Genomic DNA, 26,808 nt, shown 5'->3' with positions numbered 1-26,808 from the left:
TTCTGTTGGTCACAGGGCCACACTGAGCTTTCCCTGTGGCTATCGCTCTCATTTTAGCATTCAAAACACAGCCAAAATATACGGGTGGTACGTTGTGTGAATGACAACAGCTTAAACATTTTGAGCAGGACTAGGACTCAGGGAACAATATGATATATACATCACCTGTTCAACCTCCACACCACAGAAACGTTTGAAAAGAACAATCAGAAATTTTACAACCAGACATTTGACATTTAAGCAGGACACTGTGTAATTATGTACAGCTATTCTGTTTCAGCGTGTTTCCACTGACAACTCCATAAAGGACATTTTCGTATCCAAAATGTCCAGTACTCAGAATGTGTCACATTCTGAGATTCCACATATGTTTTCTGAAACTGAATAAAATATCCAGCAATGCTTCATTTATCAATAGAACCAAAGTCTTGTGGCATCTTAAGGACTAGCACAGCAGTTCTCAAACTTTTTGGTCTTTGGAGTCCTTTATACTCCTAAAAGGTGTCATGGGGAGCCCCACCATAAGAACATAAGAACAGCCCCACTGCATCAGGCCATAGACCCATCTAGTCCAGTTTCCTGTATCTCACAGTGGCCCACCAAATGCCCCAAGGAGCACACAAGACAACAAGAGATTTTTCACCCCTTATTCCAAACACTTCCCTTATAGTGTTTCTACTTCCACATCCCTTGTAGAAGTTATACTAGGTTAACAAACATCTGTTTAGGGGACATCCACTAAAACTGAGTGTTGGGAGAGTTGGGACAGACAAAAGAAAATATTTCTTTACTCAGCGTGTGGTTGGTCTGTGAAACTCCTTGACACAGGATGTGGTGATGCCATCTAGCCTGGATGCCTTTAAAAGGGGATTAGACAAATTTCTGGAGAAAAAATCCACTATGGGTTACAAGCCATGATGTGTATGTGCAACCTCCTGATTTTAGAAATGGGGTATGTCAGAATGCCAGAAGCAAGGGAGGGCACCAGGATGAGGTCTCTTGTTATCTGGTGTGCTCCCTGGGGTATTTGGTGGGCCGCTGTGAGATACAGGAAGCTGGACTAGATGGGCCTATGGCCTGATCCAGCGGGGCTGTTCTTATGTTCTTAAGAGACCTGCTTCCTAGTGCCATCCCTTGCATCTGACATTCTGAGGTAACCTACTTCTAAAATTAGGAGGTTGCACATACATCATCATGGTTTGTAATCAGTGTTGGACTTTTCCTTCAGAATATGTCCAATCCCCAGCATATGAGCAGAGTCCCAGGGAGCTCTGGCACACACATGGAGTGCAGCAGTGCTGAGCTCATAGCTGAATACCAGCAAAGAGCTGGAACAGGAGGGAAATGACAAAGGACAGCCACACACAAGGAGGTCAGGAGGGATGGGTGAGCAAACCGAGTAGGGTGCAGGGGATAGCCATTTATGGTGGCTCGTGGAGTCCCTGAAGGAATCTCAGGGAGCCTCAGGGCTCCCAGGAGCACACTTGAGAAATGTTAGACTGGCACATTTATTGTAGCACAAGCTTTTATGTCTTAGGAAGCTGCTGCATACCTCTGGCTCACCTAGATCAGTGCTGTCTATCCTGACAGGCAGATATTCTTCAGGTTTTAAGACAAACTGAATTTCCACCCGTACCTGGAGATGCCAAGAACTGAATCTGGGCCCTTCTGCATGCAAAGCAGGCTCCTTACCACTGAGCTACTCGCCTCCCACAAGGGGTCTTCCAAGTCCACTTCAGTTCAGCTGTGACTAAACTTGGGCTGCAATCCTATATACACCTGGAAATAAATTCTATTGAATTCAGCATGGTCTACTTCTGAGTAGATATGCATAGAATTATGCTGATAGATATATTCTCCTGAGAATACCTGTGCGAGAGGACTAAATATTAATAAATATTAAGTATGAAGCAGTTCCACAAAAACCAACACAATGATCTTGGCCATTCTGTAGGAAATAGGATAACATGTTTTGACCAAAAATAGAACTCCCAAGAGAGAACTCTTTCAGGCTAGGCCAGGGGTCGGCAACCTGCGGCTCTAGAGCCACATGTGGCTCTTTCAGCTGTCTGCTGCGGCTCCTCCCGGTGAAAGTGGCAAAAGGGGTAACAGGAGGCACCTGTGTTGGGAGGGCAGGCTGCTTCCCTCCTCCCCCTGAGCTCACTGCCCTCCTCTCCCTTCACCCCCACCTGCCCCGCATTGGTTTCCCTCTTCAATTTTGCCTGCTCTGCAGGCTTAAGCTCCCTGTTTTTCCCTTCCCCAACTCTCCAGCAGGATCAGCCAATCAGCATCCAGCAGGCTCCTGGCTTCTTCAGTTAGAATGGCTCAGGGCCCTTCACTGGCAGACAGACCAGCCAATCCTGAGCCGCCTTCCTCCTCAGCCATTGCAAGCCCTTGCAGCCTGCCTTTCCCTGAGCAGGTCCCCACTCAGTGCAAGGAGAGGCTTTTCCTCCACAGCTGAGGAGACATCCTGTGTGTCTACTCTACTCGGTTGTAAGCCCCATTACAGCAGATGAAGCTTACTCCCAGGAAAGGGTGCCTGGGAAGGCAGCCTTGGAGCCAGTGGGAGCCCCGCACAGGTTTGTTCGAGAGTAAGCCCCGATGTAGTCCCTGGGTATACCCAGGAAGGTGTGGAGGGCTGTAGCCTCAGCCTCCTCCTGTGCAGGTCTACTCACAGGTAAGCTGTAGTCAGTGGGGCTTCCTCCCAGGAAGGTGTGGAGGGCTGTAGCCTCAGCCTCCTCCTGTGCAGGTCTACTCACAAGTAAGCCCTGCTGTAGTCAGTGGGGCTTCCTCCCAGGAAGGTGAAGGCAGCCTCAGCTCCCTCCTATGCAGGTCTACTCACAAGTAGTCAGTAAGGCTTCCTCCCAGGAAAGTGTGGAGAGGACTGCAACCTAAGAGCTCCAACCAACTTGTCTGCTCAGAAGTCCCATTGTAGTCAATGGGGCTTACTCCCAGGATAGTGTGGAGAGGGTTGCAGCCTGAGTGAGGGAGGGCAGGCAGGCAGGCAGGGCAGAAGCTGGCCTGTGGCTGCCCCCCCTTTTCTTCCCCACCTCTGGAGTCTGTGTCCTTTCTTCCTTCCAGCAGGATGCCTCTGGAAGGTGGGGGGAGTTCTTTAGTATCCATGTAAGATAAGCAGATGTCATAACCACCATATCTATTGGAATCCTGGAAGATCTGGTGAGGAGGTAGATGTGGTGTCAGCAGTGGCCCCTTTAAGGGTAAGGCCTGGGCATCCAGCAGAGTGTGCTGCACAGCTGCAGCCACTTGAAGGCAATAGGGCCCTCAGGGATATAAGGAGCACCTGAGGCAGGAAGGGGGGGGTGTGGGTTGGAGAGGAGACTGACTGGGCTTATTGACTTGGATACTCTGACTGATTTGACTGACTTATTTTGGAATCTGACCTTGGACTGTGACTTGGTTTATTGACTTTGGACTCTGCCCTGGATACTCTGACTGACTTTGTGACTAATGGACTGCTGGAGACACTGAAGTGTGGCTGCTGTGCCCAAGACCTGCTGAAGACCCAGGGTCTGCTGTAGTGGTGGGAGGTTGCTGGCAGGAGAGAGGACCTCTGCAGGTTGAACAGGCGACCTACCCTGGAGGTGGGGTCCAGCAGGACTGCAGGGCAGAACCAGGGTCATTTGTGGGGGGAAAGAAGGGGAGCTAATTTGTTTAAAGTGGGCCTAATTCTCCAGGCAGAGAATGGCCTTGGAATCAGGCAAAACACCATAGAGGACCAGGTGTCTGAAAACACAGGACAACAATGTATGACAAAACTAACTAAAAGCTACAAGCGGGGGCTACATTATAAAAACAGGACCTATAAGAGCATAAAGGTAAAAAAAACCTGTATATGCAATATTATCTTCATTTTAGATGTCAAAAGGGTTTTGTGGCTCCTGAGGTTTTTTTTTTTCCTCTGGAAAATGGGTCCAAATGGCTCTTTGAGTGTTTAAGGTTGCCAACCCCTGGGCTAGGCCCTAGCCTCTCACTCACCCCCCCCCCATTGCACAGTACACCAGTAATGTCAATTAGTTTCACTTTTGTTAGGAATAAAAGCAGACAAATTAGAACAGCCCAAATCTTTTGATTTATAATGTAACCGCATGGAGCAAAAGGAAAAAGGGAAATGTGTGTATGGTAGGGGAACCATTATTCCACTTGGAGTATATTTCCCAGCCACTAGCAAAATACATAAACACTGTGGTTTAGTGTTCCAAATTAATTAAGTGTCCTGTCATGTTAATCCTGTTATCCAAAATGTCTTGTTTGTTGATAAAAACAAATCAAAGTTTGTTTTGTAAGTATCAGCCATTCAAGCATAGAAACCAGAGCTTCGCCCTTCAAGGTTTCTCAATAATTCAGACACAAGGACAGCATCAGTGACTTGCCTTCTCTTTTCAAGCTAAACTGGACTAGTTTTCCATCTATAACTCTTATCTCTTGCCTCTCATCTCATCCACCAACTTTGCACTTTTGGAGATGTGATGCACTTCCCAGGTCCAAGAAATAATCACTGCAGATGCTCTTGGACAGTCCGTAGAAATTATTTGTTTATACAGCATTATCAGTCTGCATGGCGCCTTACAAAGAATGAAAGGATATGCTTTACAAAGAATGAGGTCCTTGCTGTCAGGAGCTTACAATCAGGCATTTGCCATAGCAAAGTCAGTGAAGGGGAGGGGAGGGGAGGCCGAGATCAACAGTGCAAAATACACAGTTGACTTGAGCAACATGTTAAATTATGCTTTAAACTCAGTCATGAAAACCTTAATATGTTTGTAAAATACACAACTACTTCAGTCACATGTACTTAGGTACACCACATTAAATGGATGCCAATATTCCCATGAAATTTTATAGAGTATATTTGTTGACCCACTGTTCTCCTTTCAACTTTTTCTCCCTTCACATTTGTTAATATGATTTTGCACATATCCACCTATTCACCATCTTTGTGAATGTATTCAATGGGCTCCCCTTCACCCCTGCCCATTTGCTTGTCCTCTCCTTCTGGGCTCAATCCGCACCACCACTCAGAGGCAGATAGCACGGTGGGATGCTATCCAGAGCTGTCTTACAGCCCAATCCTGAGCTGCCCAGGGTGCCCAGATTCAGCGGCACCAAGAAGGGCTGCAGCTGGATCCTGCGCCTCCTGAGCTACCGCAGAAGGCATCTCAGGAGAAGGGGACTTTTGTTCCCTTCCCCCAAGTAAGATAAGCAGCCCCACAATGGGGCTACTCACTTTACTCACTAGGCGCGCAGCCCTACACAAGTGCCTTGGATCCTGCGGAGCAGAGGTCCGAGGACTCGCCTCCCACTCCTCCCCCAGTACACCTCCAACCCGCCCCCCTCCCCGCGTCACACCTTCCCGTCATGCCTCCTCCCTGCCCTCTCTCCGCCTCCCACCGGCCTCCCCCCTCCCCGGAGCACCTCCTCCCCGCCCACCATTCCACAGCTCGGTGGTCCAGGAGACCGCTGAGCTGTGGAAGCTGGGCGACCACCTTGCGCTAGCCCAGCACCAGCTGGTGGAGCCAAGCCGCCAAGCACAGGATTGAGCTCTTAAATAGGTTCTCTCCAAGATTCTCAGAAAGAGTGTGCCAACATCCAAAGCAACTGTTGTAATCCTAAACAGCAGAGGAATTTAACACCTTCATATCTTCAGCCCATTTCACTTCATAATAAATCTCATATACTTTGAGAGAACCCTTTAGCCTATGTTCAGCACAATCCTATGTATGTCCGCTCAGAAATTATGTCCCATTGTGTTCAATGGGGCATACTCCCATGAAAGTGTCTATAGGATTGCAGTCATGGCCAAGTTGAGAACGTGGTCAAAGAGTCAAACTATGCATGATACTAAACGGTCCATTTTTGTTTTAATTAAAATGGTGGCCGCAGGAGGGAACGGCAATCAGGATTGGCACTGCAAAGCATATTTAGTCCGTGCAGTAGTTCCAGTGGAAATCAGCATATCCTGAACCTTTCAACAAAGGTCCCAGAAGCCCATTGATTGTTGTTGTTTTTTTTTCCAAACTTCAATTCCATTTGACTTCTTGTTAACCAGTTAACTAATGCAGAAGTGGAAGGCTGTTTTTTATTCTTCTCCTTCTGACAGTCAATGCCATAGTAGTCACAATCCTTGGCAAGGATTTCAAAAGGAAACATGTTAAGGAACATTTTTCCCCCATTTCTTTCAAAAGAGAGACCAGTGCCCCTTCTGATCATTTCCCCTTACCATTCTGAAGCTCTGAGTAGTCTTGGTTTCCACAGTCCGCAATAAATCTCGGAGATCTTTTATTCCTTTAACGATGTTGCTAAGGATAAGAGAAAGGCAAGCTTTGTTAAGGCAAGACGGATCTGATCACAAACACACACTCTGAGGGGAAAAGAAGGAAAAATCTCTGATCGAAGAATGCCCACTCAGGTTGGGTAATGGTAATGAAGCACATCAAGGAGACCTTTAAAAGACAGATTCTCATGTGCCTGATCCCAGAAAAGATCTGTGAGAAGATCTCAGATGACCACAGGGGACATTTGGATGCTCTTTCCGGATCATATTTTGAAAGGTTTGTCAAGTTACTGGCTCTCCTCTCTTTGCGCTTAGTTTATAAGATGACAAATTGTGCAGTGCTCTTGCTTGCTTTTTCCTTGATTTAAGGAAAAAGGACAATTTTGCTATTATTATTATTATTATATTAATTTATACCCCACCTTTTTGCCCAACGGGCACACAAGGCGGCTTACAATTTAAAAGTGCAACATGAAAAACAATTAAAAACAATTTACAATAATTAAAAAATCTAAAAACAAACAAACCCTGGGGATTTTCATATAAAAAGCAAGAAACAAGAACGCCAGCCAGCCTGTCAACAATTAAAAGCTTTTTGAAATAAAAAGGTCTTCAGTCCACGCTGAAACGTTAGCTATCAAGATGAAAACACAAGCCTCGTGGACGGCTTCCATTTGTCAGAGGAAACAACATTCCACAAAATGTATCTATAATGTACCAACTGAGGAGACTGACATCTGTGTTTGGACGTATTTGTGGTCCAAATGAATTTTATACTTAAATGCAAAAAGAATTGTCTATTAAGAGCTACTGGATAATAATATTTTTATTTTCCTATCATTTGCCTGAACAGATGTTCAAAAGCTCTTCTAATTAAAACAATGTGTTCAATTAATTACACACTGTTTCAACAGATCACCTGGAAATTGCATCACGGCCTGCAGAGGTTTGTTCCACATCAGCTTAGAAGAATGCCACATAACTCTCAAAACAACTGCATTCTCCGAAGCTTTTAACTTCCAGGAACAAAAACGTCTCCTGTCATCCAGCACAGTAATGAGCACACTCAAATGCCCATTCCTATCACCCTTTCAAAATTTTAATTGCATGGCTTATTAAGAGTTCTGCTTGTGCCCCCTTGTGGCAATAAAAGAAACACATCCAACCCAGTATATACTGTATTACCTTTCTCACTCACTGAACCTTTCCAGTGAAAACCACACTAAAAAAAAAAAAAAGTCAGATTCACATTGTTACAGCTAGTGGTGTTGCCAAGGCTTTTATTTCCAAGATCAGAAGTCTGAGTCTCAGGGGCTCGCAATGCTTGTCTCAAACATGAGGCAATCATTAGGGTCCTGAATTTTTTTCCACTTTGGATCTTATGATGGGCACCAAAAGGGATGAGACATACCTCCCTCCTTCCTTCCATTCCACTCACCACAGCTTCATATTGCTGTTGGAACACCATCCCAGTAAGGGGGTCATGGAAGTTTGGGGAATTAGTCAATAGGTGGGGATTTGAGAGATGATGGGAATGGGGAGGCGAGTTCAAATCCCACTTTGGGTGGGAATTGCTGGGCTTATTTTTGTGCCAACCCAATTCAAGCAGACACCTGCACAACACTAGCTACAAACAAGAGAGGAACTGTGCCTCAAGTTTCATGTAATTCAGAATCAGGTCTAAAATCTTTACGGATTCACCTATGTTCCCTCGGGGTTAAAAGAAGACTAAAGTTACAGTTCTAAACCTGCTTGCTTGGGAGAAAACCCCAGAGAACACAAGAGGACTTCCTCCTTAGCAAACATGCATAGGATCAGATATCAGAGGGTTGGTTGCAACAATGGGTTTACCTCATTACTATTTGCCTAGCCAAGTGAAGCCTGGAATTGTTTGGCAAAGATAATTACATGAGATGCCCTCATCATTCTGCCTCAGATGCTTGGATGCCCCCGTTCAAAGGTTCTTTCACTCAGTCTCTCTAGCATTTGTACTGCCCAGCTGATCATAAGTTTGCATTATGCAAAACCACTTTCAGCATCAGTCATTTGGAAGCGCACATAGGTTGTATCCACTTACCCACGTTTTAAGTGAGCTATGTATGCACTCTGCAGGGCTGCTTCCAGGAAGTAGGGAAGCTCAAATTCTGACAGCGGAGCATGACCACCTTTAATGCCTCTTGAATGCGTGTTGCTGAAACCCTGTTGGTAGGGAGAGGGAACTAAAGCATGATTGTTATAGACCAGCTTTTCTCAAAGTGTGCTCCTAGGAGCCCGAGGGCTCCCTGACATCCCTTCAGGGGCTCCACAAACACAACATAAGTGGCTATCACCAGCTTAGTGCTGAGCCACTCTGCACATATGCCAGTACATTAAAGTTCCCCAATACTCCATCCATGTGCCAGTAGAGCTCTTCGAGACTCTGTTTACGAGTGTAAAGGGCTCCAAAGATTGCGAAGTTGGAGAACGGCTGCCATAGACAAACGGTAAAAGCCATTTGGTTGAAATCTGTTTTTCACCTGAAAAGTCACGAGAAAATGTCTAATATTTTGGGGAGGTGATAAGATGGAGGCAAACTAAAAATGTCCATCTTATTTTTTTGCCGATAGTCTTGGCTGCTTTTGTGCTGTTCTCAGGGGATGACTCGGGGGACGTGACCCAGGAGAAAACAAATTCCATGGCTCTGTTCGTATGATGTAGGACAGGTGTGTGCAATTTGGAATCACCAAGCCGGATGGAGCCAACCCCACCAGCCACATTGAAGGTTGGGGCTGTAGCTCAGTGGAGCAGCATCTGTCTTGAGTACAGAAGGGCCCAGGTTTGAACAGCATCTCCAGGTAGGGCTGAGAAATGTCCCTGTCTGAAACCCTGGTGAGCCCCTGTCAATACTGAACTAGACAGACAAATGAGATGGCAATATAAGGCAATTGCATAATCTCATATGCTCATAGAGGGTGGCCAGCCAGGGGCCCAATTGCTTTGTTTTTTGAATCTACAAAACAGAAGGGTTATCAAGTATTCTGTAGGTCACATTACATGGCTGGTGGATGGGTGGGGATGAGAGGCCTGCTATAACACCAATTTAGAAGATAAAACTGATGTGTAAACAAGCCCTATGTGTCAATCATCCCAAGTGCTTGTGACTGTGTTTCTGAGCCCCGAACTCCCTCAGATCTCAGTTGCTCCATCAGGGACTGGGTAAATCCTTGTAAGGTTGTCAGTCTACCAGTCTTTAAGAGCACAACGGGGCATTTCATGTCAGTTTCCAATTACCTTTTCAAGTTCTTGTAGGAAGATTTGAGAAATCACACATGCTCTTTCAAAACAAGCCATCACTTCCTCCCCTCTTTCAGACAGGCGGGTCCGGGAAGCAACAGAATTGGGAGAACGTTCCAGCGCCAACCCTGCAAGGACAGTAACAGCACTTGCTTAAAATCCAGCTGACGTGCCAACGAACAATTAACCTAATCATTTCGTGCATCATATTGTGCAATTAAATTTCAGCCTCCCTGGAACTTTCCAGACAATCAGTCTTGCCCAACTCATGGTTTTAGCTGGTCCCGCAAAGCCCTTGGTTCATTTGTATCTTGATAGCCAGGATAGTGCAGAAGTTCCAGTGTTGAACTTATAAAACCTGGAAATCTTCCAGGTCTAAGTAGGTTATCTCTGAATGTTGGATGCAAGGGAGTGGTAATGGTACAAGTATGTTGTTTTGGGGGCTCCCTGGGTCATCTGGTGGGCCACTGTGAGATACAGGAAGTTGGATTAGATAGGTCCTTGGCCTGATCCAGCAGGGCTGTTCTCATGTTCTTATCCAGGTTCAAATCAATGCCCAGATTTGAAATTTCCTGGGTGACCATGGGCCGGTCACTTTCTCTCAGCACCTTACAGGGCTGTTGTGAAGAAAAAAAGAGGGAAGGAGCCAATTAAACCACCCTGAGTTCCTTGGAGGAAGCGTGCTATCAAAATGCAAATATATATTTCCATCACCACTCCATTCCTGAACCTAGAGCCAGGATATGTCCCCTCTACTTTGTTAGTCATGTTCATTGACTGTGGAACGTCAGTGTATTTTGCACTTCTGTGATGACACACAAACCCAGCAGTTTTGCACTAGACAAATTCTGTACTCTGAGAATCAGTTTTTTTCCTTGTCTTTTTTAAGGGCAAAAGCAAGTTTCTAGTCCTTAAGGTGAGCCAGGCAGGTTTCAAAGTATGCAGGCAATGCCTAGTGAAATATTAGGAACAAGAAGGGGAAGCTGAGCAGGAGTTCTAGGGGTCAGAGGGAGACACTTCTGTATAACTTCTTGTCCCTCCCCAGAACTAGCAGAAGGACAACAAATTATGGAACATTTATTTATTCACACACCTCCTCTCAGATCAAGAGCAAGTGGGTTTCCCCCCCCCTTTTTATACACTTTGAAGCGTCCAGGAGGGCTGTAGAAGGGGTTGCAGGCTCCCCAGACCCTCCAAAGAGCCTTAGCAACCCCAGGTAAGTAAAAAAATTCTCCCTGCCTGGCAGCAGTACAATCAGTACATCATAAAAGCATTGCTGCCTTTTCTGGTTCCCCTGGTCACAACCCATCAGTTTGGGAACCACTGAGCTAAAGCATTCTCAGACTGCTTTTCTTTAACACACACAAAGAGCAGTTTTCCCCCCATAGGTTCACACCCACTAGTTAGTGACAAAGCAGGATAGGAAAGGTAATTGAACTCCCTCCAAATAAATAAGACTTACATCAGCCGTAAGACACACATCACCGAAAATATGTTTGGGGTGAAAATATTTATTTATTCAATTTTTTACCCCAGCTTTCTCCTCAAAGGACACCCAAGGAAGCTCACAACTAATTAAAATACATAAACTATAAAATACACATTAAAAGTTAGTCAGTGGCAAGCAGCAGCATAAAAAACCATCAACCATAAAACTTTAATTACTAAAAAGCACAAGGCAGTTTGCAGCCATCATACCCTAAGGTCCTACAGAGTACCAAAGGCTTTTAGAATAAAACTATCTTCAGGCATCTCAGGAAGGCTAATAATGAGGTAGCTGCTCAAAGGGGAGGAAATTCCACAGTATAGGTACCACCACGAAGGTACTATTTCTTGCTGCCATCCCCCAACATCTCTTAACTGAAGCACAAATGAAAGGGCCCTCTCAAATGATCAAAGGGAATGAACCAGACTGAAGGCAATCTCTCAAATAAATTGGTCTCAAGCCATGAAGGGATTACAGACCTTGAATTGGACCCAGAAATGAATTGGCAGCCAGTACAGCTGCCAAAGCTGTTCAACAAGAGTCAAACTGCATTCTCCAGCAACCACACAAGTGGCTGCATTATGTACTAGCTGCAATTTCCAGATCATCTTCAGGGGTAGCCCCAAGAAGAGCATGTTACAATAATCTAATCTTGATGTCAACAAGACATGGACCACCATGGCCATGCTGGTCCGACCTCAGATCCGACTGAGGCAGGTATGACCACAGCTGATACACCAGCCAGAGCTGGGCAAAGGCTCTCCTGGCCACAGCTGACACCTGGGCATCCAGGAACAACTGTGAGTCCAGGATAACCCCCAAGCTGCAAACCTGCTATTTCAGGGGGAAGTGCAACCCTATTCAGAGCAGGATGATAATCCAGCACCCACATTAAAGATTTCTGCACCAGGAGGACCTCTGTCTTGTCCAGATTTAATTTCAGCTTGTTAGCCCTCATCCAGATTCCAAATGCCTCCAGGAAATACTCCAGAGCCACAACAACCAACCTGCCATCTGGTGGAAAGAAGAGATTGTGCTGACTGTCATCAGCATACTCATGGCACCCAATTCCCAACCCCCGGATGACCTCTCCCAGTGATTTCATGTAGATATTAAATAACATGAGGGACAGTATAGAACCCTGTGGCACCCTACACCCCAAGGGCCAAGATGCCAAACAGGTGCCCCCCAGAACCATCAACAGGGATCTATTGGCCAAGAAGGAGCAAAACCACTGCAGAACGGTGCCCTCAGTCCCCAACTTTGCCAACCATCCCAGAAGGACACCATGATTGATTCTGTCACAAGCCACTGAAAGGACCAGCAAGGATGCATTCCCTCCATCCAGCTCTTGGCAAAGGTCATCCACCAAGGCAACCAAGCCTGTCTCTGTCCCTGAAGGCTGTCTCTGTACCTCTGTCCCTGGCAGATTCAAAGGGGCCACAGACTGAAAACTGAAAATAATAAATGATTTTATGTTTATCTGTTTATGATGTATCCTTGTTTGACAGAGAGGTCCTGGAACCTGGGAAGAGCTCCTTAGGAGAGAAAAAAGAAGGCTAAGAATGGCTGGTGTAACAGATAGCCTGTCTGATTAGGACTAGGGAAACACAGGTTCAACTCTTTATTCAGCCACAAACCTAACCGGGTAACCACGGTCTAGTAGTCACCACTTCTGCCCTTGGAGGAAGAATGGGATAAAAATGCAACAAAGAAAGGTGCTATTCCCTTGGCTCTGACTGACACAATCTACAAACAAGATAGATTTAGCACAAGGTAGGCCTGGTGAGCAGCCACACATATCCAAAAGAAAATGAAGAGAGGACTTGATATTGCACCAAGGTTCCCTCTCCTTACCCTAGAACAGTGATTTTCAACTTTTTTCATCTCATGGCACACTGACAAGGCACTAAAATGGTCAAGGCACACCATCAGGTTTTTGACAATTGACAAGGCACACCATGCTGCCAGTGGGGGGGGGGTCATATCTCCCATTGGCCCTATTAATAAATAACCTTCCCCAAAATTCCTGTGGCACACCTGTGGACCTCTCGTGGCACACCAGTGTGCCATGGCACAGTGGTTGAAAATGGCTGCCCTAGAACAAAATGATTCTCCCACACGCACATTCAGGCCTCAGTAACACAACAGCCTGAGCCACTTCACTCAACTAAGTTAGCTTTAGGAACTGATTCTTCCACAACAACTTCTAACACCTGGGTCCCTCTCCAGAGATCAGTTATTTTTCTGCACTACTGTTTACTGCTCAGGTGTCAAAAGGTCTAATCGGGGCAGCCAACCAAATCGGGGCCAAGAAATCCAGCGTCCAGGCATTTGAGAGGCAAGGTTCAGCAGGTGGAGATAAAAGACAGGGTTTTTTTCAATTGGGGCACCTAAGTTGCAGAAGGCTTCCCTACTGAGACCTGTTGACTTCTTGACTGCATCTGCAAATTTTCACTTTGCCTTCTTCTTGAGAAAGTATGCCCATGAGTACACATAGTCTTAAGCATCCTCATCCTTACACAATGGCCACAATCTGCACAGAGCTAAAGGGTCTGAAACCCACCAATTTTCAGTATGCCTTTGCAATTGTGACTCCAGCTTTGTGGAACGCCCTCCCCAGTGAAATCTGCCTGGCCCCATCCTTATGTTCATTTTGCTACCTGATTAAAATGTGGCTCTTTAGGGATTCAGATGACTATTTGCCATTTGCTATTTTCAATTACCTTTGAGTTCATTGTGTTATACTTTGTGCTTTTATTATTTGTATTTATAACTTTGGTTGTAAGCTACTTTAAGTTGTGTTTTTTTTTAAACAATCATACTTAGGATTTGTATAAACCTTTTGAATTTTCAAAGCAGTTCACATGCATTATCTGGTTGAAATTCAGGGAGTACTATTGTACAGCATCTGAGGCAGAGAGGGATTGGCTTCCCTAAGGTCACCTAGTGAGGTCATGTCAAAGGCAAAATTCAAAACAGGGGCATCCTAATCTGCAGCTCACTCTCTTAGCCACCACAATATACCAGCTGTCAGGAAAGGATAATATTAAGACTTGCTTCCTCTGGAGGAGGACCTTACCATGGGCCCCTGCATGAACCCACAGGAAAGGAAGACTGGTAACCCTGGCAGGACCTCCTACTTCATACCCCAGGACGAAACCCTAACCCAGGGAACCTGCAGAATCAGGGGATCTAGAATGACCCAAATGGGACTTATTCCTCTGACTCTGGACCCCTCACATCATCACCACCCAAGGCACCAAGAATGCAGATGCCAGCAAGCCTGAACTAAAGCTAGGGCCAGCTAGTGCAATGTTCATGTGGCAGAACGAAGCATCTCATTCCAAAACCCAACTGAGGAGATGAAATCCTGATACAACAGCTCCAAGCTTTAGTTGAATAGCTACCTTGCAGCTCAGCATTTGACCCTCTGACTGTCCATTAACCATGCTGGAACTGCTGGTCAGCTCCCCTGCCTTCTGCAGAAGACTAGAAACAAGATAAAAAGCAAGATGATTTAAAAAAAATAAAAATAAAGTGCAGACCAGTTCTGTGTGGATGGTGGCCAGTGTTAGTATAAATGCCAAGTTAAGTAAAGTACAGAAACTTACAATTATGGTTGCTCCCTATAGAAAAGACATCTCTAAAAATCAGCAAAGCAGCAGATGTGAAATATACAATGCTGTGACTGCATGAGATCAACAATCACAGAGAGATTTCTATCAGTGAGATAACAGTTTGTTTGGTATTTGTGGATTTTGATTGGAGTCTTTACATACCAGTTGAAGGTATCTGATCATCAAAAGAGACAGAGAAAGAGAGAGTCTCATTCACCTAACAAGTTGGCAGGCATGCTGAAAAGAAGTAGAAAAGTAATAGACAGACAGATTGACAGCAAATATTCCAGGAACACGTAAAGAAAGTATTGAATGCAAAACCAAAGATGAAAATTACAAGACGGTTTAAAGAAAAAAAAATGCTGAACTGTTGCTATATTTCCTGCACTTCCATGATCTCCCCATTTTACCCTGTCCCCCCCCCAAATTACATGCACTGAAGAGATTATTTTTCTCCAAGACATCTTAAAACAGCAAGGACAAACTATCAAGTACTACACAGAGGAAAGAAGAACAAATTGCTTCAGATAACTGGCTAGACACTTCCAAGAACAATTATTCGTTACGTCAGATAGCCAGCAAAGGCATTTTATGCCACAAAAAAAACATCATTTTGGCTCACATGATAAGAAGCATCATTTTCAAAAGTTGGGAAGTAATCAGAATTACTCATACTCTACACTAGGGATGCCCAAACCCTGGCCTGGGGGCCATATGTGGCCCTTGGGGTCCCCCAATCCAGCCTGCAGGGAAACCCCAGTCTCCAATGAGCCTCTGGCCTTCTGGAGACTTGCTGAAGCCCATGCTGGTTCGACAAGACTACTCTCAGCATGAGGGCCGACTGTTTGACCTATCACATGAGCTACAAGCCAAGGGCTCCCTCCACTGCTTACTGTTTCATGTCTGTGAAGCAGCAGTAGCAGCAAAGGAAAGACCAACCTTGCTTTGCACAAGGTCTTTTATAGGCCTTATCATGACACTTTCATTCATTCATATAAGTTCCATCTCTAATATATTCATTTATGTAAATTTATTCAAATTTTAAATGTAAATTAATTCTTTTTCCCAGTGCCCTCAGAGAGATATTGTGGCCCTCCTGCCAAAAAGTTTGGACACCCCTGCTCTACACCAATACATCATCATCATCATCAAAAGTAGTTCTGAGGCCCACCTTTAACCACCATTGTGCAGCAATGGACCTAGCAAGGGATGTTTGTAACATGCTCTCTGGGGATATCTACATTCCAGACATAGTCACATGACAGTCATTTTTCTCCCCTAGGAAAGGGGAGTTGCCACTCTGGGGGGAAGGAGCAAAGAACTCTTCTCACATTGGTTGGCAACCTTCAGTCTCAAAAGACTATGATACAAGCCTACAGCACCTGGTTTTCCCAGGCAGTCTCCCATCCAAGTACTAACCAGGCCTGACCCTGCTTAGCTTCCGAGATCAGATGAGATTGGGGGTGTGCAGGGTGTTCTGCCAGATTTCCAGTCCAAGCTCCGCCTGGAGAATTATGACCACTTTAAGCTAACTAGCTCCCCTTCTTTCCTCAAAATCAGTGCTGGAAAACTGGATAGGATTGGGCCCTAATTCTTACTGAACACAATGGGCTTACTTCTGAGTAAGATGAATAACACTGTTTCAAACACCCCTAGCAATGACACTTAAAGAAGACTTTAATAAAGACTCGGTACTGATTGAGTTTTCAGAAGTGATTAAACCCAGCATAGATCTGATTCATGTGAAAAATACCAATGAGAAAATGCTCTTCCAATTACTGAGTGGACAGAGTTTAGGTTCAATGAGTATCAAATCACCACTCACAAATGTAGAAATAACTCCAGATAACATGCGCTGCCCGTTACCTTTGATCACAAACGCTTCTGTTAGCAGACGCAGCATGTACAAAGGCTTCTTTTCAACCAAGATATCTTCAAGACCAGCTCTTGCATACATGCTGAGAGCATCTCTGCACGAGCCCTCGATATAATGGAGCTTTGCAAGGATCAACATGGCTTCAGTCATATCCTTGGGCTGGAAAAAATAAATCGCTGTATCAGTCATAAGACACAGGCAAAGTAAAGGGCTGTGGTTTCACCATCAATTCCATATAAAGACCAAACAGAATCCAGCACCTCAGTCCAGACCTCTTGTTTTGTGAACTTGGATGCATGCACAGATTTGTCCTCACTCATTTATTATTATAACAAATTCCATATAATCTGGCTCATCCCCTCAGGTCATTAGAGGAGGCTCTTACAAGTGACACTGCCCAGGAGGTGCAGTAAGAAACAGGGCCTTCTCAGTAGTGGTACCAACATTTTGGAACTCCCTCTCCCTTGATTTCTGAGCTGCTCCCTCTCTGAAAACCTTCCAGCAAGGCCTGAAGACATTTCTTTTTAGACAAGTCTTTTGAGCTCTCGGCCTTTTTAATATCTTTTTAACATCTGAGTTTTACAGGCTTGGAGTTTTTATATAATTGCTGCTGCTGCTGCTGCCCTTTTTCTTGTATTAATGTTTTATTGCTGTTATTAAGATGCTCTTAATTGTGAATGGTTTTTAATGTTTTAATTTGTGTTTTTAACTGTGATTTTATGTTTTTGTATTTGTAGACACCGCTGTAAGCTGCCTTGGGTTCCTTCAGGGAGAAAGAGGTAGGAATAGAGAAAATAAATAAATAAGGGCGCAATCCTGAGTGCACCATGAGCTGACACAAATCCCTTAAGCCGGCCTAGGAGGGTCGCAAATGTGCCATAAAGCACATTTGTGCCTTCTCAAGAGTCAGCTGGGCCGGGCAGGGATGCATGCCAACCCACAGAGACTGAATCCAGTCTCTGCGCAGACTCAGGCAGAGAGGGTTGTGTTGGCTGATGCAAGGGTCTGGGAAGGGCAAGGAGGACGCAGAGAGGGGATGTTCCAGGGCAGGAGGGGGGCAGGCAGGAGACAGGGGACAGGCTGGAGGTGGGCAGGGAGCAGGAGACAGGGCTAGGATCTGCCAGTTATGCCAGATCCCAATCCCGTTCCCTGAGCAGCATAGAGTGGCTGCAAGTTGCTCCGCTCTCTTCAAACGTAGCCACCTCCTGAGGCCCAGTGGGGCTGTGGAGGCTTACCTGGGGGTAAGGGGAAGAGTCCCCTTGCCTCTGGCTGAGCCACTTCAGCCCCCTATCTCGTGGTGGATACAGCGCAGGCCTCCTGTGCGCTGCACATGAAATAAATGAAATATAATAATAATAATAATAATAATAATAATAATAATAATAATAATTCATGACAATTTCCATAACATGAAAAGATAGGGCCTGCCCTATAGGACTCACAGTCTAAAAACAGACAAAAGGGAGACAACAAAAGAAATGCAAACAGGGAAAGACTATGTAATTATTTCACGTGTGCATACTTGGACTGAATTACAATGCAATATGGGGCTAGGGGGAGACAAAAACTGAAGAGGCAAGTTTTAAGAAGGTATTTAAAGGAATGACAAGTTCAGGGAGTTGGTTACAGCAGTGGTGTACCAAGGGCAGGGTGGTGGTTTGCCCTGGGTGTCAAATGCTCTACTTAGCAACAGACAGACCCAGTCTTCCCCATTAATCTTGAGGAGGAGACCAGGTCTTCACTTTGAGCAGCTGTTTGAAGTGAAGAGTAGACTCGGATTCCGCCTTGACCACCAGTTGAGGTCAGGTTCGCCCAGCACAGGGGGTGGAACAGGACAAGGGTGGGTGGAATGGGGAGGAGATGGGGTGGGCTGCATTGATCAGACCCAGGAAGGAGGCTGAATCAGTGGTGGGCAGTGCACACCAAATCCCAAGCCGCTTCCTGAGCCTGATCAATCGGCATGGAGCAACAGAGCCTGGCACAGGTCCGAGTTGCCCCATCGTGGCGGCTGGGGCATACCCTGGGGCAAGGGAACAAATGTCCCCTTGCCCCAAGGAGACCTACAGCAGTCAAAAATCCCCCAAGTGATGCAGCAAAGGCTGTGCCAGTGCTGCTGCATCACCGCAAAGGAGTTTACATAGGATTGGACTGCCCATCCGTTATCCTTACAAAGGATTTTTTTTTGCATGAAAAATGCTGCAGAGATAGTAAATAGCCTATTTAGAGAAATCATTATGGAAGGTAGGACTGATGTGGAAGAGACAGATGAGATCCAAGAGTGCCGTCATTTTGTATCCAAGCCTTATAATTGTGGATCATTAGCAGCATCTTAAATGTTCATGTTTTATGTCTGCTGAGAATGCTTACCTCTAACTTCCCTCGGTTTAGAATGCCAGTCAAATACTGTTTGGCATCGCTGATTTTTGGCTCATTCTTTTCCATTAATGGAATGGAGTCCTTTATTTTGGCAAGGTTCTCTTGCAAGCATAACTCCAGAAGGGCCTCTGCAACGAGTAGATTTGCGTAGTCGTCTGCAAGACACAGTGGAAAGACTCAAGAGAAAGTCGCACACTGTCATGTTCCCATATATAGCAGCCCCCAAATATAAACATAGGACCCATTCACTGTATAAACAGTTCCCTTCCCTACGGAAGTTTCAGCGCTGAGTACAAAAGCTATTTGGCCAAGAAAGAGCTAACTTAGATGATTCTACTGCACTTGTTCTCTAAAGAAGTTCACCAATTTTCATTTGAAGATCTTTCCATTGCCTCAAGTACTGAACTACATTTTTTGTTAATAAGTGTTTGCTCATTAAACAAATAATCATATCTTTCTGTAGTTTTTGTACAAAGGGGGGAGGGTTAGAAAATTCACTCAGTGCTGAAAACTGTATCAGAAATAGATTAAGATTTTAGTTGCAGGAAGTTGATAAAACGTGCCTGGCACTGGATAAACCTAGGCAAATGTCAAAATTTATGTATTTGTTTTAGACATTTTGGGACACCTCCCAACCCATCCAAGAGCACTTGCAGTTCATGGACGACAGCTCATTTCATCAGATGCACATGATGAAGTGGACGGCAGTATACAAAAGCTTCTGCTGAAGTAAACAGGTCAGATTTTAAGATGTTTCAAGACACGTTGCTGTTGTGTTGCCACAGAATAACACAGCTACTCCTCTAGAAGTTGTTTTTATAGTACAGGTTGTGCATTCCTTATTCAAAGTGCTTGAGAGCAAAAGTATTTTGGATATGGCTTTTTCCATATTTTGATATACTTGCATATACATAATGAGATCTCTTGGTGATAGGGTCCAACTCTGAACACAAAGTTCATTTATGCTTCATATATCCCTTATAGGCATAGGCTGAAGGTAATTTTATACAATATTTTTAATAATTTTGTGCATGAAACAAGGTTTGGGTATGAAACACAGCTTGTGATTTTATTTCTTTAGGCAAAGAAGTAAGGAAAAAAAGTCATGCTGACACTCAAAAAACTTCCGCTGTTCTGAATACTTCATATTTCGGAATTCTGGATAAGGGATGCCCAACCTGTATTTTCCAAAAGCTTCCCAGAGGACCCATTTGAGTGAAAGTGCAGAAGGTAAACAAAACAAACAAAAACTGTGCTGTGTAAGTTCTGAATTTTGTCAGGCTCTAGGATGATGAGTCTAAATTAATAATAATATAGCAACAGTACCCGAGTCTAAAAGGACTCATTTTAGCTAACACCTGTGTAGGGGCTGCAGTATGGACCAGTGTTGAACCTAGGAACAATCTCCTCTACTATACAGCATTGACCAGGAGTGGCCAAACTTGCTTAACATTAAGAGCCACATACAATAAATTTCAGATGTTTGAGAACTGCAATATTTAAGAAGCATTTAAATTCTTAAATATACTTACTCATAATGAATACTAAACATCTGTTTTAATCCAATGAACTCTCAGTTTAAATAATCATAAAGCTTGAAAATTACCTTTTATATTAATAGTGATGCAAAAAGGAGCTCAGCCAACATATTTCTGAGAGCCATACATTATATGTCAAAGTGCCACATGTGGCTTGTGAGCAGCAGTTTGGCCACCCTTAGCGTAGACAAAAGCCAATCAAGCCCAAGAACCTTAAAAAGGACTGAAGAGAAATGATTGCGCATCCTCCTTGGATTGCTAGTGAATTATAAGTGGTTACATATTTGGACCATAATCTTTTGGATGTCTTGTCATTCCCAAATTTCCTATTTCTTTTAGCCATAATAGATGGCTCTGGGGGCAACTACCACCCCATAAGAACAGAGATTTGCCAATGACTTTAGCAGCAGCTTCCAAACTTGCTGCCCTCAAGGAATTATTTCCATAAGAACCCTGCTGGATCAGGCCAAAGGCCCATCTAGTCCAGCTTCCTGTATCTCACAGTGGCCCACCTCAGGAAGCACACAAGACAACAAGAGACCTGCATCCACACTGAACTGCATGCAAAGGAACCTCTGTAATAAACTGGTTTTATACCATTTAAGACTTTAAAAGTCAATACCAGAACCTTCAATTGGGCCCAGAATCCAAGAGGAATCTAGCAAAGATGATACAATTCATGAAAATAAACTCTGGGTAGCACACACCAGACAAAACCCTTACCACTACATTCTACATAGATAGAGTTCCTGAATGCTTTTAAAGGCAGCCCAGAATAAAGCACATCACAGATTACCATGACAAGAATACCAACATCCAACTCCTTCTTACTCAGGATAAGGCACAGTTGATCCAAGCTTATAAAGAGCTCTCCTGAATCAAACCATGGTCCTGGTTTATTCCCTAGCTGCAGCTTGAATTAAGCCACAATTCCTAGAGTTTGTATGTAACATGCAACTGTGGTTTTCTTAAAACAAAAGTAAAAGTTTCTCTTCTCTTGCACAAAAAGAGAAGAAAAAGGAGCCCAGAAGCTTGCAAAGACTCATTCAATCCAGATTTCCTGTTATGTCTCAACTGGGTCATTGCCTCTCTTTTGGTATTTTTTAGTATTTTTTACTCCTTGGTATTAACCCTCTTTTCCTTCTGCTTATGCTTTTATCCTAGCCAGTTGGCAATCCACACTGCATATCAGACACAGAAAGGGGGAAAAATGTGTTCTGCATAAGCACGTATCAGTCCTCAAACATGCTCTTGGGTGGGGTCCACTCACAATTTAAAATTGGCAATGCAGCCTTTTAAGAGAAAAACAATGGCTCCCCAGTCTGAGGAAGAAACTGAAAAGGAAAAAGCCCAATGAGTAATTTTCTCCACTGCTGGACTCTGGACCATTAGTTTTTACTGAACATTTTCTGTTTTAAAGGATATTATGTCTAAGATGTGACCAAGATAAACAGTACTGAAGAGCATTTTCAAAAGCTGGAGCAGAGACCACAGAATCTTTCTTCTTTAAACCTCAGTTGTGCTGGGCAAGCAATTCTTAACAGGATGTTAAGAACATGAATCATCTCAGTTCTCTCTAATCTCCTCCCTGCTGAGACTAACTGCCTAAAGACTACAGAGGATGTCTAAAGTTTTCAAAGGTACTGTACACACTCTTGAGATAGCCTATCTAGCTACTGTGGTAGGAGCATCAATATTGCTGGGGTACTTCCATATGAGCTAGGAAGCTGGAATTCAATGTGTGCACACATACATAGTCCTAAGATTTTCCTCATTGTCTAGAATAGTATGTAAATAGGACATTAAAAAAAACACAACAGAGTTGGTGTCTGTCTTCCCTGGCAAGGCTCTTGGATTTGCCTAATGTGGAAGTTCAACAGGTAATACTTTTCCAGAAAAAGCTTCAGCAGCTCAACTTCTGCACATCAGGTAGCGGTGACTGGCACTGGAGACATGTCAGAATGGGAAAAAAAGATGATAACAAATACACTTATGTTTTGATCACAAATGCAATAGGGGAAATCAATAACTCCTGTTATCCTCAGTATTTTCAGTCACTTCCTAATACCGTATGTATCCAATACAGTCAAGGTAAAGCATATCAGCCAACCTGATTCCCATAGAAGGATTATTCATTTGCTTAAATCAATGGGAATTTGATGCTGCAATCCTAAGCATACAGTATTTGCCTGGACTAGGGCTGCAATCCTATGCATCCTTTCCTGGGAGTAAACCCTATTGTACTCAATGGTACTTACTTCTGAGTAGACCTGCATAGGCTTGGGCTCTAAATTCAGTTAACAGTACAATCTAATGCATGCCTACTCAGAAATAAGTCCCATTGTGTTCAATGTGTTCATTGTGTTCAATGAGACTTACTCCCAGGAAAGTGTGTACAGGATGACAGCCTCAGTGGGATTTAGTGGGACAGCAAACAGGGCAGCTTAATTTAGGAAGGTGTGTAACTTTGGCCATATCACATCTCATGTACATTGAGAAAAAAATAAAACAGAAGTAGTCCAAAGTTCATACAGTATATCAATCTTGAAAGCTCATGATGCCATGAATTCTATGTTCCCAGTGGCAAAAATTGTGCATACATATCATCCAATATCACATGTTCCTGTCTTTAAAGTGATAGCCTTTGATCAGTTGAACACATCCCCTACATACTGCAGGAGGAAAGTGAATGGAATAGGATGCCATTTCCTTTTGTCCAGAATACTGTAACTCGGGTAAAAAGTAGGATGCAAAGCAACCCAGAAAACAGAAGGGGGGAACACTGTTTATTTCCAGATGTCACAAATACCAGAAGGAGAAAATAACTTCTTTTCTTTTTCCCAGTCAGTTTTGACAGTTCTGGATGAATGCATTCCACACGCCTGGGTGGTTCCCCCCCCCCTATTGTTACTGTTCCTTAAATCTTTACAATGGAGTTCAGCAACTAGCAGCCCCTGAGCCAAATCCAGCACTTAAAAATCCACTCCCACTGCCAATCCCAGCAGTAAAAGAAGGAGAAGATACACAGCAGGATGAGGCAGCAGACCATTCTAAGAGCATAGGTCCTTGGCCCTCCAGCAACACTGCGGGTTTTAAGAGCCCAATCTTATGCATGTCTACTCAAAAGTAACAACAACCCCATTAGAGTCAACGCAGCCTCAACAATCCCATTAGAGTCAAAGGGGCTCATTCCAAGGTAAGTACAGATATGATTGCAGCCTGAGAGCCCAATCCTAAACATGTCTACTCAGAAGTAAGTCCCATTAGAGTCAATGGGGCTTACTCCCAGGGAAGTGTGGATAGGATTGGGCTGTAAGCCTCTGCTGCAATCTATAACAGCTGACAATTAAAACACACTAGTTCCCAAATGGATATCTTTCTCCCTACTTTGCTAGAGCTGACCACTCGATCCTTTAAACAGGAAGGAGTGAAAATAGGGGTGAAAATAGGAGTGAAAATAGGGGACCCGGGAAACTATAGGCCGGTCAGCCTAACATCCATACCGGGTAAGATGGTGGAATGCCTCATCAAAGATAAGATCTCAAAACACATAGACGAACAGGCCTTGCTGAGGGAGAGTCAGCATGGCTTCTGTAAGGGTAAGTCTTGCCTCACCAACCTTATAGAATTCTTTGAAAAGGTCAACAGGCATGTGGATGTGGGAGAACCCGTGGACATTATATATCTGGACTTTCAGAAGGCGTTTGACACGGTCCCTCACCAAAGGCTACTGAAAAAACTCCACAGTCAGGGAATTAGAGGACAGGTCCTCTCATGGATTGAGAACTGGTTGGAGGCCAGGAGGCAGAGAGTGGGTGTCAATGGGCAATTTTCACAATGGAGAGAGGTGAAAAGTGGTGTGCCCCAAGGATCTGTCCTGGGACCGGTGCTTTTCAACCTCTTCATAAATGACCTGGAGACAGGGTTGAGCAGTGAAGTGGCTAAGTTTGCAGACGACACCAAACATTTCCGAGTGGTAAAGACCAGAAGTGATTGTGAGGAGCTCCAGAAGGATCTCTCCAGACTGGCAGAATGGGCAGCAAAATGGCAGATGCGCTTCAATGTCAGTAAGTGTAAAGTCATGCACATTGGGGCAAAAAATCAAAACTTTAGATATAGGCTGATGGGTTCTGAGCTGTCTGTGACAGATCAGGAGAGAGATCTTGGGGTGGTGGTGGACAGGTCGATGAAAGTGTCGACCCAATGTGCGGTGGCAGTGAAGAAAGCCAATTCTATGCTTGGGATCATTAGGAAGGGTATTGAGAACAAAACGGTTAGTATTATAATGCTGTTGTACAAATCGATGGCAAGGCCACACCTGGAGTATTGTGTCCAGTTCTGGTCGCCGCATCTCAAAAAAGACATAGTGGAAATGGAAAAGGTGCAAAAAAGAGCGACTAAGATGATTACGGGGCTGGGGCACCTTCCTTATGAGGAAAGGCTACGGCGTTTGGGCCTCTTCAGCCTAGAAAAGAGACGCTTGAGGGGGGACATGATTGAGACATACAAAATTATGCAGGGGATGGACAGAGTGGATAGGGAGATGCTCTTTACACTCTCACATAATACCAGAACCAGGGGACATCCACTAAAATTGAGTGTTGGGCGGGTTAGGACAGACAAAAGAAAATATTTCTTTACTCAGCGCGTGGTCGGTCTGTGGAACTCCTTGCCACAGGATGTGGTGCTGGCGTCTAGCCTAGACGCCTTTAAAAGGGGATTGGACGAGTTTCTGGAGGAAAAATCCATTATGGGGTACAAGCCATGATGTGTATGCGCAACCTCCTGATTTTAGGAATGGGTTAAGTCAGAATGGCAGATGTAGGGGAGGGCACCAGGATGAGGTCTCTTGTTATCTGGTGTGCTCCCTGGGGCATTTGGTGGGCCGCTGTGAGATACAGGAAGCTGGACTAGATGGGCCTATGGCCTGATCCAGTGGGGCTGTTCTTATGTTCTTATGTTCTTAAAATCAGATGAGCTGTTCTAACATCAGCATTCTTCCAGAAGCAGCACAAAAAAAAGCTCACACACAAAAAGTACTAAGTGCTTCTCCCATCACAGTGACTGGCCAATAGGACCTAAACAAAAGATCTCACTCAGTCAATCCAGGACATCCTGGCCTATTCAATCAGTTGTTAGAGTGAGGCGGCTGCAGAGCCTCAGTTTCCTTTGAGGCTTCCCTACTGGGCAGGGCAGTCTCTGCCAGCTTCTTGGTTTCCCAATGGGAGTAGGTGTCGATGTGGAAATCCTCCACTTGAGTGGAGGAGTGGCTCTTGTTGAGAGCAAGGGCACTACAAAGCTGAGCAGGGAGTGTTGGGTGACCAAAAGCGGTGGAGGGCAGAGCGCATTCCTGCTTTGGCTCACACCATGCATGGAAAGCTATCATCGGACACCCCAACTCTACACCCCTATGAATGATTGCAGGGGCTGAAAGATAAAAGAGGGCCAAATGCTAGCCCATTTTTGAGCCCTGGTGTGGCTGTGCCAATGGGGTGTGCGCTGCATCCTGTGGGGGAGGGTAGTTATGGAGTCCTCCACAAGGTAAGGGAACATTTGATCCCTTGCCTAGGGGCTGCACTGCAGCAGCACCAGGGCTGGAAAGTTGGACAGGCTTGGACCCCGAGGCTGACATCCCAGGAAAGAAAAAGACTGGGCGCGATCCACCTGCGTGTTTACTCAGAAGTCAGTCCCACTGTGACCACTAGGACTCACTCCCGGGGAAGCTTGCAAAAGGACACCGCAGCCTTGCAAAGAGGAGGGTCTCGAGGCAGATGCCCCAGAGATCAGGCAGGTCTGCTGGAGCACATGGGAGATGCCCTGCGGGCTGCAGCCCGAGGAAAGGCGGTGCGGACTTCGTGGCTCCTGCAGCTGGCATGGTGGCGAGCCGAGAGCCAGGCGGGCGCTGCGGTCTCCCGGGAGAGGGATCGCCCTCCCGCCAGCAGAGCAGGCAGAGCCCCCGCTGACTTACCGCACTTGGGAGATCCTTTGGCCCCTTTGTGCCCGGGGCTGGACGCGCGCGCCCTCATCTGCCCCACCAGCAGCAGCAGCCTCTGCCACTGGCAGTCCGCCCGGCACCTCTCCACCGACTCTTCCATCTTCAGGTGGAAGTACAAGCCTTTTGCAGCCATCTTAGGCGGTGGGTAGGTGACTCATGTGCAACAGGGAAGTCCCAGCCAGGCAGGCAGGCAGGCAGGCAGCGGCGCGCCTGGGGAACAGCCGGGTTTCCCTCCCCTCCCCTTCCGCGAGCATGTGCAGAATCTGGGCTTCCCCGCCGCGTGTGCAGACTGGGAAGTGCAGCTCGACCTTCGGCCGGGGCCAGCCCTGCACACCCCGAGATCAGGTCATGC

At 45.2% G+C, this 26,808-nt stretch overlaps 1 protein-coding gene across 1 annotated transcript in view; it reads right to left on the bottom strand.

Annotated features, from left to right (window-relative positions):
* The window catches only part of TTC7A (tetratricopeptide repeat domain 7A), a 221,465-nt gene extending 194,876 nt beyond the window's left edge, over window positions 1-26,589 (bottom strand). Inside the window, exons 1-8 of the mRNA XM_066611825.1 lie at window positions 26,430-26,589; window positions 25,646-25,667; window positions 24,022-24,029; window positions 18,915-19,078; window positions 16,538-16,706; window positions 9,563-9,693; window positions 8,370-8,491; window positions 6,239-6,317 (exon numbers count right to left, since the gene is read on the bottom strand). Of these exons, the coding sequence (XP_066467922.1) occupies window positions 6,239-6,317; window positions 8,370-8,491; window positions 9,563-9,693; window positions 16,538-16,706; window positions 18,915-19,078; window positions 24,022-24,029; window positions 25,646-25,667; window positions 26,430-26,589 (855 nt within the window). The remainder of the gene's footprint in view (window positions 1-6,238; window positions 6,318-8,369; window positions 8,492-9,562; window positions 9,694-16,537; window positions 16,707-18,914; window positions 19,079-24,021; window positions 24,030-25,645; window positions 25,668-26,429) is intronic.
* Window positions 26,590-26,808: the final 219 nt, after the last annotated feature.

This window comes from Tiliqua scincoides, chromosome 1 (genome assembly GCF_035046505.1).
Source record: "Tiliqua scincoides isolate rTilSci1 chromosome 1, rTilSci1.hap2, whole genome shotgun sequence".
NCBI lineage: Eukaryota > Metazoa > Chordata > Lepidosauria > Squamata > Scincidae > Tiliqua > Tiliqua scincoides.
The sequence above is the reverse complement of the archived record's forward strand: the minus strand, read 5'-3'. Positions and strand labels throughout refer to the sequence as shown.